Source organism: Etheostoma cragini, chromosome 11 (genome assembly GCF_013103735.1).
Source record: "Etheostoma cragini isolate CJK2018 chromosome 11, CSU_Ecrag_1.0, whole genome shotgun sequence".
NCBI classification, from domain to species: Eukaryota; Metazoa; Chordata; class Actinopteri; order Perciformes; family Percidae; genus Etheostoma; species Etheostoma cragini.
The window spans coordinates 26,216,038-26,229,232 of record NC_048417.1 but is presented as its reverse complement, the minus strand read 5'-3'; the positions used below and the strand labels follow the sequence as shown (position 1 = coordinate 26,229,232).

The 13,195-nt window shown below is 39.3% G+C and overlaps 1 protein-coding gene across 2 annotated transcripts in view; it reads left to right on the top strand.

Moving 5' to 3' along the window:
• Positions 1–12,106, top strand: part of ifngr2 (interferon gamma receptor 2) — a 12,604-nt gene extending 498 nt beyond the window's left edge. Inside the window, exons 2-8 of one of the 2 annotated variants that reach the window (XM_034885200.1) lie at positions 2,573–2,687; positions 3,375–3,544; positions 4,636–4,781; positions 7,384–7,395; positions 7,479–7,620; positions 10,304–10,446; positions 11,709–12,106. In XM_034885200.1, coding sequence (XP_034741091.1) covers positions 2,573–2,687; positions 3,375–3,544; positions 4,636–4,781; positions 7,384–7,395; positions 7,479–7,620; positions 10,304–10,446; positions 11,709–11,819 — 839 coding nt within the window. In that variant the 3' untranslated portion in view covers positions 11,820–12,106. The remainder of the gene's footprint in view (positions 1–2,572; positions 2,688–3,374; positions 3,545–4,635; positions 4,782–7,383; positions 7,396–7,478; positions 7,621–10,303; positions 10,447–11,708) is intronic. The other variant, XM_034885201.1, reaches the window with a different exon arrangement.
• The last annotated feature ends 1,089 nt before the right edge of the window (positions 12,107–13,195 follow it).

Sequence of the window (13,195 nt, the reverse complement as noted above, 5' to 3'; positions counted from 1 at the left end):
GTCTGTCTGTCTGTCTGTCTGTCTGTCTGTCTGTCTGTCTGTCTGTCTGTCTGTCTGTCTGTCTGTCTGTCTGTGTGGCTGTCTGTGAGAAATGAAAGTCCTAATTTCTCCCAAGCTAACGCTCGATAAAAACCATAGACTGTAACTAAAACTAGCTAAACACCCGCACTTAATGTTAGCTGTTAACGTTACCATTAGTCTTAGCCGTTCTTTATTACAATGGAAACAGCTGTTAAAGATAGCAGGCAGACTCCATTACAATTGTCATCGTTGATTCATAAAGGGCATTGTGAATCCATTAAACACCACTTAATTTTATTCAAATTTGAACTCTGAGTAAAACTATAATCTATATTAATTTGGAACATGCTTTATCACCAATAATGCTGCACACTTCATTATACATCTGAACACTTTGAATTGCAGTCAAATTGGTACCAAAGTATCCGAAATGTCATTCCTAACTGGCAGCCTACCAGAGATGGCAAAAGTACACACTTGCCCTACTCAAGTAGAAGATCATTGTGTTAAAATATACTCTGGTAATAGTAGAAGTACTGATTTAACCTCTTTACTTAATTAAAAGTAACAGAGTAGAGGCTTGGAAATTTACTTAAAGTATTAAAGTAAAAGTAGCCTTGGAATGACAAACCTAGTAGATTCAATTCGGTATTGATGACGCAAAAATAATAACAAACTCCAGTGAAATGATTTGAAACCTAATGAGGACTAGATTAGGACTGGATTTAAAGCTAATGCTGGTTTCCAACTTGGCCCCAGGTGTGTCTGTTAAACCACGGTTGGAGACAACTTCTCTCTGTTGATGCTTTATTACAATCAACTATCAGGATAAACATGGGCGTGGGTAGCTCTGCTATGGCTGTGTGTGACGTAATAAAAGAAATAAATAACATTGTAAAGGCTACCATACACAATACATATGAATCATATATGCATGTAAATAACAATAAACCCACTATTAATTACATTATCTTAATGAGCAAGGACGTTCAACAATCGCCATTATATTGAATCAACAGCCAGGTGTAACCTAACGGGTGAGGAACACAAACAAGCTAACCTTTAAATGTGCAAGAACTATAGACCAATACAACAGGCTTAAATGAACTGACAACGTGAGTTATACAACTTACAGTTCTCAAAAACGCTCACAATCTGAACTGATTATCCTCCAGATAGCAAGTTTCTTTTTCTTTTCTCTTTTTTCTCCGTGTGGAGTGCTCGCCCGCTCGCGGTGTGAGGCGCGTGTCGCGCTAATCTCCGACATGCACTCACAGTCACACCTGATAGACAACCTTTAGTACAAAACTAAAGTAAGGAGTCCATTTTGTAAAATGTAAGAAGTAGAAAGTACCGATATTCATGTTAAAATGTAAGGAGTAAAAGTAAAATGTTGTCAAAAAATAAATAGTAAAGTTAAAATATCCCAAAAATCTACTTGAGTACAGTAACAAAGTATTTGTATTTCGTTACTTTCAATCTCTGCAGCCTATTGTGCTCCTAGGAAAAAGAGATGGCTAATCTTTCCATTTGTAGTTTGACAAATCACACTTTTTTCCCCACGCTTTTTTTTTTCTTGTTGCGTCTCATACGGTCGTCTCATAACCGTAGTGATGATTAACAAGAAAATGTTTGATTTTTTTCTTATATTCCCCAAATACTATATAAAATATGCACGTGGTCTCTGTGACGTCCCTCGTAGGTTACTAAAGAGTCAAAATGAAGCTCAAAGTTGGGCGCTCCTTGTGGTGATCTCTCTTTCCATAGGATGATGAAGGCCCTACTCTTCCTCTTATTGGCTGAACCTGGTATCCCTACCCTAACCAGTCTCACTCCTCATGCCTGGACCTAACCAACCAACAAACAAAGGCATTAATTACTAGCCATTCAGAGGAAGAGTACGACAGGTAATGCCTTTGCCATCCTTGGAAACACAAATGGAAATGCTCGGGCCGTTGCCATCTTGGCAGTGTCTGACGTCACCTGGTCTATATCCACGACGTTCCATTTCCGGGATTGTTCAGGATCTGCTGGAAATTCCACCGGATGTCCCTCTTTTGACCGGATATCTGTTTACTTCCACTTCCTTTGAGTTGTAAACTCTGATGGATTTCTGAGGACTATGGTTTACTGCTCCTCAGATCTCTACAGGGTAAATCCAGACAGCTAGCTCGACTATCTGTCCAATCTGACTTTTCTGTTGCTCGACTAAAACTACTTTTGAACGTACACATTTCCACCAAAACAAGTTCCTTCCAGAGGCTATTTTGCAGCGGCACCGTTGCTCCGTCCGGACTGTTGTGGCTGTTTGGACTAGCCAGACCCTCATCCGCAGCGCTGTGGAGGAACGTCTGGCTATGCAAGATTACATATGCATTACTCCTTTCTTATCCAATGGACAGGGAGTACCCATTGTGGTAATCTTTTTTCTTTTGGATTGTTTTAATTTAATGTCACCGGAGGTCGCTGCTTGGTATTCAAGCATACAGTGTCAAAATAAAGCAATCATCTCATTTGCTTCTCTGTCCATGTCAATTCCCATCTCTCTCAGCACTGTCTGCGTCGCCACCAGCTCCGCCACAGAACATCCATGTTAGTAACTGGCTGCTGACATGGACTCCTTCCACCGAGGAGGGAGATCCCACCTACACTGTTCAGTACAGCAGGTGAGCTTGTATGCTATGGTGCCTGTTGCATTGTGGGATTCTACAACTTGCATTAGAAGAAAGACTTCCTTTGTGATTGTGAACATACATTTGGGTATATGGGGTGCCTATCAACCTGCAAAATGAAATAAGACAACCCAGACAATTTTTTGTGTGGATCTGAAACCATGGGAACAAGCTGTTCAGATTTGGCTCCCCTTCTTATGTCCCATGTAGGCTCATTAGAAAATACCATCCCCCATCTGAGTATCTCCCCCCACGACTTAAGAAGTACCTTTGCAAAGGTGCACCATATTTTCCCCGCAAGCCAATCAGAACAGCCTGGGGTTTTTTAAGGAAGGGCCCTAAAAAAACGGAATGTTTTCAACAGGTAAAAACAGGTTTTTCAGACAGACAGTATGAGGAAAGAAAAAAAAAAAACATTCAACACGAAATCATGTAAACAAGTTCTTGTATATCCCCAAAATACATTACTGAAGCTGAAAATAAGTATATTTCTCCTTTTGTTTTGTCTGGACATATGCCAGGCAATTATTAAATTATCTTTCCTTTCTGTAGCATTTTCATTTTTGCTTAGAGTGATTATTAATAAGTGGTAACACAGCTGACAATGTTGAATTTCCACACATTTTAATGCAAAAATTGTTATTTCCATCTGATTGTGGACTGATTGTTCCTTGTCCTCAGCTTTTCCAGCGGCGTGTGGACAAATGTACCATCCTGCGTGCATATGTCTTCAAATTCTTGTAATGTTACTTCCACCAAAGCTGAGGGTGAGCACGGCTGTGTTATGCTGCGTGTACAAGCAGAGAGGGGTGGGCGGACCTCGACATCAGTCAAAGCCTGTAGCAGACATGGTAAGAAAACCACAAGCTGCCATGGCAATAGGGCCGTGTGCATCAGTGCAATAACGCCGCCATCACTCTAGCCTTTCATAGTTTGTGCAGACCTTTACAATTACGTCAAGGTAAAATCAGAGTTAGGATGTGCCTTTCTATCATATAGTGAGATTCTAGGTGTTAACCAACCTAACCATGGTGTCAACCACATGGTGTATGAACCACACACTCTCTCTTCTGTATTCATTGTTTGTGTATTTCATATTCATGTTTAATATATTTATGCATGCACCAAAGGCAAAGTCCTTGAAAGTGTAAAAGAAATCCTTTTCAGATTCTGTGAAGTTTCAAAAGCTAACAAACCCATAGCAAGCTGTCATAACCTCAGTAAAAGTTAGAGTATCTTTACATGCACAATAATATTCCACTATTATGCTGTAAAGGCCAGTATTCCAAATTTGATAGGGGTCGTGTAAACAGCATATTCTGAATAAGGCCTTTTTGCAAATAGCATTTTCTGATTAAGATGTGCGGGATATGATGGTATAATTAGTATCAATAAGGGTTTTACTGCAGTTTGTGACAGTTAACAGCCTCAGTTTATTCACTTTCATTAGCCGCTTAGTCCAAATATTGTCTTTTTCAGAATAAGGACAAAAACATTATGTGTATGTAAACTATTTGTAAGTTGAGGTACACTACCGTTTGGGGTCACCTACAAATTTCCATACCACTCCATTATAGACAGAATACCAGCTGATCTTTGAAGCAATATCTATATTATCCGCAACCATTCAAGTTACATTCTGTTCACTAATCTGATATTATAATTTTTTTAAACTATCTGGGATAACATTGGAGAACCCTTTTGAAATGATGTAAGCACAAAATGTAATCTGAAAACTGCTGCCCTGGTTAAACAAAACAGTGCAACTGATCTCAGCTGGTATTCTCTCTATAGTGGAGTGCAATGGAAATTTCTAAGTGACCCCAAACCTTTGACCAGTAGTGTATATGAGGTTTATTTGTTTTGTTTGTTGGTCGAGGACAAAGGGCTTAGCTCTGTCCTGATTGTGTGAACACTCAGTATATGTGTTCTGCTCTTCCAGGTGACTCCTGTACCCCTGACTTCAGTCTGACACCCCGGTCTGGCTCCCTGACGGTTAATTTGAGTAGTAACCATAGTTTGGCTCTGGAATATGCAGCTCATGCAAAACACAGGGTTTACTATGGCAAGGAAGGCGAGCCCCTGCTGGTGAGAAACCCTCCCCTTTTCTCATTTCTCAGTTTGTACATCCTCTCCTCCTCTCCTTGCGTCCTAGTCCCTCCCACCTGAGATGTTTGCCCTAGTTAGCAAATTTCTGTGATGCTAAATATGGCTGTTGTTGTGTAAATATTTTATGTTAGGGAAGGAAAAAAAAATACATTCTGCTTGACATTTATAAAACTCCTGAGTGATTAATTAAAAAACAACAACAAAAGATTCAGGCAGAGACAGCAGAAAAATGGTTTGCAGGGCTAAAAATAAGCGATTACCATAAGCATTATAAAGGGCTAAATTAAGTGTTAATGCTTCTTATTTACAGTCAGTTAGAGTCAGTAAAGCCAGGTAAAACATTTAGTTAACCTAGTTCAACTCCAGCAAAAGATACAGTGTTATTTTATGGTTTTAACTGTGACTTCTACACAGTGTTGTGTACATGTTAAAAGACATGTTAACAGTCAAGCATGACGTGGCGCACAAACGTGTAGTCACACAACATAGAAATGCGTTGAATAGGTCGGCTCCATCCAGCGATACCTGATTCAGCTGCTGAGTCAGTATCGGCCCAACATCAGCATGTGATTAGTGCATCCTCAGTCATAGCTCCTCCTGGAAACCTTCTCTGGCTTCTTCGACTCAAACTGGAGGATAGAGCAGAGCCAGAAAAGTTCAGGAGGCACATAATAGAGAAATGAGACGAGCCCTTTGTTACTTTAACAAAAGTACACATGCTGTTTCTTCCTGTTGAACGTGTACTGTAAGTGATCCAACACTATGTTAGGACTGTTCATTTTGGAATTGTGTTACCCAGCAGCATTGTCAAGTCATGGTTGTGACAGCCTCCTAGCTCACTGAACAAAAAGCTAAATCTCTTCTTCTTCCTTTCATTTGGCCAGCAAACAAAAAACCAAAATTTTTTCACCACCTCTGCTGGTGAAACCTCTGTTCAGTCCCCTCCTGCTCTCTGTAATCACCTATATTTATAATGGTTTAAAATTCAAGATCTTTTTTTTTTTACCATTTGTGCATAGACCAAACAGTCCAGGGACATTTGTGCAGGCTCTTCAAGTCAAGTAAAAAGAGTTTAGGGCAAAGAAAAGCGCACTAACTGAAATAGAAAAACATTATACAACGTAAATACATTAAAATAAAATAAGACAAAAACAGATACTTTACAAAAGAGGGCAAAAAATATAATAAATGATGAATACTGCAACTGGAGGGGAACTATGGGGGTATTTCATTCGTCATGAGAAATATATAGCACAGTAAGTGAGGATTTTTGCACATTTTATCACAGTGAATTGTTCAGGGTTAATGTTTTTGCCATCAGTCTGACTGTAGAAGGGGGAAAAATACTACCAAATTTACTTTCATTTTATAGTTTTGAAGTCGTCCTACAAACAAAAAATTGCAAATGGATGTCATCATCTGTATTAACTGATTAACTAAGAGGAAGTTGGTGATTTTTTTCTTATGGTCATCTTAATACAAGGTTCACGGAAAGGGTAGGTTTAGGCAACCTGTATCAGGAAAAAAAATAAAAACGATACCCAACCCTTATCTCAACTTATCCAAAAAGTATTTTCTGTACACACCCTTAGCAGGTTGATACAAGTTGTTTAGCACCAAGTACATTTCTTGGCTAGCTGCCTGCATGTCTGGTTTCATGGCAGAGTGGATCAAGAACAGCCTGTTCGAGTTTCAGGATACTTCCAGCTAACCAAGCTAATCAAATGCCAACGAAAACGCCTGTTTTCACTGTTCAGTATGCTGCAGTTTTACAAACAAGAAAGTGAACAACCTTAAGCATGACGGGCTTGTTTGCAGCATCTCAGTTCATCTCACCACACAAGCTAGTGGGAGTACACAACATACAACCTCCTTGTAAGCTACTGTACTTCAAAATAAAAGCACTTCCTGGGGCGGCCTCTATCTCCCCCAGTAAAAGCTCTTGTTGGCTGAGTCCTGCAGCGGCCCGGGTTCAAATCCAGCCTGCGGCCCGTTGCTGCGTGTCGTCCCCCATTGCTCTCCCCCTTTCACGTCTGTTCACTGTCTATCTTATAAAAGAAAAAAAAGAAAAAAGAATCTAAATTCTTTTTTTCAAATAAAAGCACTTCCAGTGATGGTTTGTGTAGTACTGAAAGACATACAGTACAATAGCTGTAAATGAAACACTGTAAGTAACGTTAATAGTAATTAACATTTCCTTTAGACTCTTTTAAACTAAACAACATGAATTGCTTGTTCAAGTGCTTTAAAGAAACATTTCACAACACCAGTATTTGTTAAGTAATAGGAGCTTTTGGCCTTCCAACTGTCATATCGCCCCAGACTACCACTGACACTGATTCTTTACCACCACCGCCACCCCCTCCCTCTCCCCCATATCCCTAGTCACTACACTTCCAGTAACTTTCATCCTTGACTTTACATCTGCCTGTTGAACATACTACTGTTTATATTCTTTGCAAATTTTCACTCAACGCCTTATTGTATGCAACATTTACATGTTTTTCTGTATTTATTATTTATTTTATATTAACATTTGAATATTTGTGTTTGTTTGTTTATGTATGCCCCTTTCACCAAGGCAAATTACACATAAGTGTACTTATTGTGGCAATAAAACCTTTTCTGATTCTAATATATCTTAATGTTCTGTAAACGCTGTTCCCTCTTCAACAGAAGTATAAAGATGCTGTGGCCTCCGTGACCATCTCTGAGCTGCAGGAGGGACAGCGGTACTGTGTACAGGTGCAGTACCTTTACTTTCGAAATCCCGTCGGACTGGCCACCTGTACCCAGTGTGAGCTCATCCCAGAATCAAGTAAGACCATGGTTGTTGTTTCTGCCACTAAGAAAGTTGAGCCATGTTGTAGACATTAAACAACCAAATAAGCTGTGTTTTATTTGTTTTGCCTTGACACAGTCCACAATATAGAACCATATACAATCTTGCCATACAGTGCAGGCAGTGTGTGGCGGTCCACTCTTAAAATCTTGAATATCAGACCTTCCTTAAAATCACCAGGAAGGAAAAGATTTTAGTTGTCAACTATTAAATTAATCAACAACTGTTTTTGATAAATAATCGGTTTAGGTTGTTTAAGCAACTGCAGGCAAAAGATACCAAAAATAAAAGTAGAAAGAAAGTAGCAGTTTGTACTTGCCAAAGAGCGTTGACATTGATGTAGAAAAGTGGGTCAATTTGACCCAAGGACAACATGAGGGATAATGCAAACATGGGCATAGTGGCCAACGGGGGAATTGCAACGTATTTCCCATAGACTTTATATGGCAGGAGGTATATCTACATACCAGTCCGAACGCTTAAATAGTCCTCATTTAAATTATTATGTTTTAAAAGTTGTAAAATCAAGAGTTATTTAACCAGGCATAATGTGAATGTGGGTGTTGCATGTGACGCGTGACGTTGTTTTACAACTAAAACACACTGGGCACGTAAGCAGCAATTGAGAGTTGACTATTGTTGCTTTCACAAAATATTTACACAATGAGTTTTTTGATAAATAATCATTAGTAATTTGGATATAATGACTAAGTGGGTAAAGGCAAATAATAGAACAGTTACAACAGTCTGGTAAGATCAGAAAATGACACCACTTTACTGTAATGCAGTCTTTAAAACCAGGAAAAGACAACACTTACGCCATATTACGATATCCAAAGTATAAGACGATATCTAGTCTTATGTCTCAAAATTGATTAAATGCGATCTTTTTGTTGTCTTCTCTATTTCTTGCTCGAGCGTACTGCATGTGTCGAACCTGGCAGGTAATCCCATACAGGAAGACCACTTCCTTCAAAATAAAACAGCCAGGTTGATTTTGGCGGTTTTGACTTCTCACAGCAAGACATGCTGTCAGGCACACAAAGGGAGAGACCGATGGATGGACAGAGAGAGTGACACACACACACACACACACACACACACACACACACACACACACACACACAGAGGCTAAAGTTATTGCCTCACTTTTCCTCACTCATCTTGTCTCTGTCAATCAGACAGAGCCGAGAAGAGCAGGATCGCTTCATAGCCACATATAAGCTACAATTACCACAGTTGTCCTTAGTCATCCTTTCTCTTTCTATCGGAGAGAGAGATAGAGAGAGCCAAGAGGAGATGGATTGCTTTGGGACCGGCGTGTAGAAATCATCGTCCGGTATGAATGGCCAGGCGCATGATTAAGCGTGTATCTACGCTTTGCTGGCTATACGCAACACTTACGCCCCCTGTGTGTTTTCACTGTTACACGTTTGTGCATGCGGGTCACTTTGAGGCCGTGCCCAGTACTTGAATCTGATGTGGGCCACATTTAACCCTTATAATGTCCTCCCGAATGCCTTACACCTTTTGTCCTCTGGGGTCAAAATGACCTCGCCTGGTTTGACTGATATTTAAAGTATACAGTATACAGTAAATTGTCAATCAATTCTGTGTAACACCTTTCAGCTTACTTCAGTTCAACCCACTCCTAAACATTTTTTCCTTTGTTTTGGAATTTAGAGCCAATAGACCTTGTTTACATGAAAGTACACCATGTTTTTGAGTAAAAAATAAAATGAAACTATGAATTATTTTTGACCTAGTATTATTTTGACCATCTGACTTATCACAGAGTGGTATATGTCAAAGTTTATGAGAAAACTGTTTTTAAATAATTTGAATTTTTTTAATTACAGCCCCAAATCACACCATAATCACGCCTGTTGTCCTGACCCCATCTGGTATTATTGTTATTTAAATAATAATTTGTGTATACTTCAAATTCTGTATTAGGCCTTTAATAACAAATTCATTCAAACATTCAAAAATTTAAGGCCAATAAGACAGGTCAAGTGGACCTACGTCATTAATTGGAGACTATGGTGGCACATCTGATACTTCTTCTACATCAGCTTTCGGTTCTTGGAGCATAGTAGTAAACAACCACCATTATTTTTCCCGCATTTGATGAAGTAAAAACATATTTTGATATCAAAAGATTTTATTTGGGGTCAGAATGACGCCAGGACAACATAATGGTTGAAAATTAAAACAAAAGTTGAAAAAATCGGAATTGGGCATTAAGGTCTGCAGTCTAAACACTGATCGTCATTTTTTCCCATTTTTCTGACATTTTAAAGACCAAAACACTAATCGATTAATTGAGGAAATAATCGACAGATTAATCATTCATCATCAAGATTGATCAGGTTAAGGTTTGTCAATTTTCAGTCAGAAACAAATTGTGACATATTCTACAGAAATAGTCTCTTTTTACACTCACTCTACACTTGGAAGCAGCTTGTATAAATTCTATTTATTTATTTATATAGCGCCAAATTAAGAGCAGTGAAATTTATTTGTTGGTACACAACATTGCTAAAAGTATATTCAGTTTATTAGACGATACAAGGATTGTTTACATTGTTTGGAGCCTTTTTTTTTTAAACCGCAGTATAGTCCTATTTAGTGTGTGTGTGTGTTGTTTATTTCCCAGAAAAAGAAGGACAAACAGTGATAATTGCTGTGGTGCTCATCGTGGTCCTGGTTTGCCTGATTCCTGGGGTAGCCTACTTCCTCATCTTTAAGACTGAGAGAATCAAGCAGTGTCTGCAACCGTCCTACAACCTCCCAGAAAATGTGAGAACAAACACTGATAAACACATTCACCGCACATCACACTGTGTACACAATGTGTGTGTCAGACAGCGCTAATCATGGTCAGAGGTAAGACGGCGTGCCCCGCAGGTCAATCGATGCTTCAGGAATTGGTTGCACCTTGAAAGGTCAGCGGCAACTAGGGCTGCGTGATATGAGGAAAATATTTGGCATGGGGGGGGAAAAACGATACAGCATAGTATTGCAATATTTTCCGTGGCAATACTTTATCAATACACAGGCGCCAAGTATCGCTCTATTATTATATATGTGTTCTTATAGTCAGTTTGTCTGCTTGGACAATCAGACTGTGCCGCCATAAAATTGAAGCGATATGAACAAACGGAGAAGTTTATCTTTTTAGACAAAACAGATGTTGACAAAGTTTCCTTTTGGGGAGATCATGTGGAATTGATGAAAAATTTTCAGTTGGAAAAAGGTTACAAATTGCTATGTATCGCAGAATATTGCAATATGTTTAAAAATGCAATAATATCTTAACGTGACATACGTATTGTGTTGATATTGTGCTGTGAGGCCTCTAGGGATTCCCAACTCCAAGAAAATACGCTATAGCATTGAATATTGCCATGACGATATTACTTACGATAAATAAACCGTGTACTCAGTTCTACGTTTCTGCTGCTTTCAATATTCTGCTAAAATTGCTTGTTGAATTTAAAACAAAAGAAAGGAAATCATGTCCTACATTCTGCTATTGAACAAATTGGACATTGAATTGAAAATAAACGGCACCACTAAGAAACCACACCACAAAAAAAGTTTTCTACTAATGTTTTCTTTCAATTTACACAATTCTCTTGAGTGTCTTTTGTTATAGGTGCATAATAAGGGAGTCGATGATGCAATGACAATTTAAAAAAGCGGCATATGAGGTCAAAGTTGAAATGATTTGAACTTTGAGGGCAGCGCTCGGTGGCAACTCGGAGCAGCGTGCCACTCCAAGGCTAGGGCGTCCTCTGAGTTGTCTCCACAGCCCCCTCCAGAGGAACACAATGGAACAGGCAGCGCAGAGTGGTTTTACTGCTGATCATGTGTAGACGGCTTAATATACAGTATAAGGTAGAAAGAAACACAGGAAAGGGGTAGCCAGCCTACTGACAGCTTTGAGTAAATATGAGGTTATTCACAGCAGGTCACATGTAGTGTGCATATAGCTTACAGTATCTTCATGGTAACTGCTTTATTTAAATTAGGTTGACTTTGTTTCTTTTCTCATGTAGTTCTTACCGGAACCATTTTCTGAGCATCACCTCTCCATCTACAGCAGCAGCCCCACTGAGGAGTGCTGGGATGTCATTTCGTCCATTTCCTGTCAGGAGTTAAGCAACTGAAAGCAGCTTCTGCGCTACTCCCCCACTTTGTGGCCTTGTTCAATGTGCCATGCATTGAAGCCATACTTTATGAATCAAGATAAGAGACAATTTGATTTCTAGTTTAAACTTAATTGCTGGGAAGAAAAAGTCTAATTTGATCTTCATTTAGCTTTCTCTCTAGGAGAGAAAAGGGACCAATGAAAAGACTGAATCACTCTCTAGACCACTCAAGTTAAAAGGCTCCACACTTTTATTACCCCCACTCTCATTTGGTTTAATACGACCTCAAGTGGTCTAGGAAAAAAAGGTAAAACGTAAGTGCACTTTGCCCGTCGACCTATGGAGACGGGCAGACAGGATTGCACAGGAACAGTGTGACCTTGTCCTTGTGACCTTAGGGACGATGTCCACAGGGCTTTCCTTTGAGCCAAGAACACTGCTGAACATACGGCTGTACATTCAGAATGTTCTATGTGTTACTTTACCTAATTTGAAAGTGTATGACTTTTTTTGCACGGCATTAATAAAACACATGATAACATTTAAAGCATTAACTAAGTTTGGTTTAATAAAACAACCTACAAACACACAGATAGCCTTAGCTTTGTAAGTAAAATTCATTTATACAGCGCTTTCCACAGACAGAGTTAGTGCTTTACAATGTGTATAGATGATAAAACAGTAGATAAAATACTCTAAGGATAGAATAAAGATAGAATTAAAAATACAATAGATAAAAGGGTCAATAAATAAAAGACATATGTTACCCCAAAGCTAGGCTTAACAAGTGTGTCTTCACTTCAAACAGTCCAGTCCACATTCAGCGAACCAAACTCCGGTGTTGCCCTTTTCATGTATACCCTCGTGTTTTTACCTGTTATCAGTTTCTCAGAATGTCAGCAATTGATTTTTAATTTCAGCTCTATCCCCACATGTCAAATGTCACCCCAAGGTTCCTTAGACCAGGCTGGACCCGAGATGACAGAGGTCCAATGTTCTGCTTAATTGGAGGGATAGCGCTGTCTGGCTCTATGATTAAAATCTCTGTCTTATCTGGGTTCAGCTGCAAAAAGCTTTCAGATTTGTAGTTGTTTATGGTGTTTATGCAACACAGGAGCCTTGTAAGGTTGGATGTCTCATTCTGTCTGAAGGTAAAATTAAGCTGAATGTCATCTGCATAGTGATAAGAGATGTTAAAAATGTGAATAATCTGACCCAGCAGCAGCGAGCAGAGCGGTGAGGCGAGAGGTTGTGGAAGCACAGGCGGACACAGGGTTGTATAGTGCGGGCGGATCATCGATACCCATAAAACCTGACGTTTCAGCGCTAATAAGCAATAGCATTTGCCGATCACAAATCAGCACCACTGATACATATAGTGACATTAAAAATAG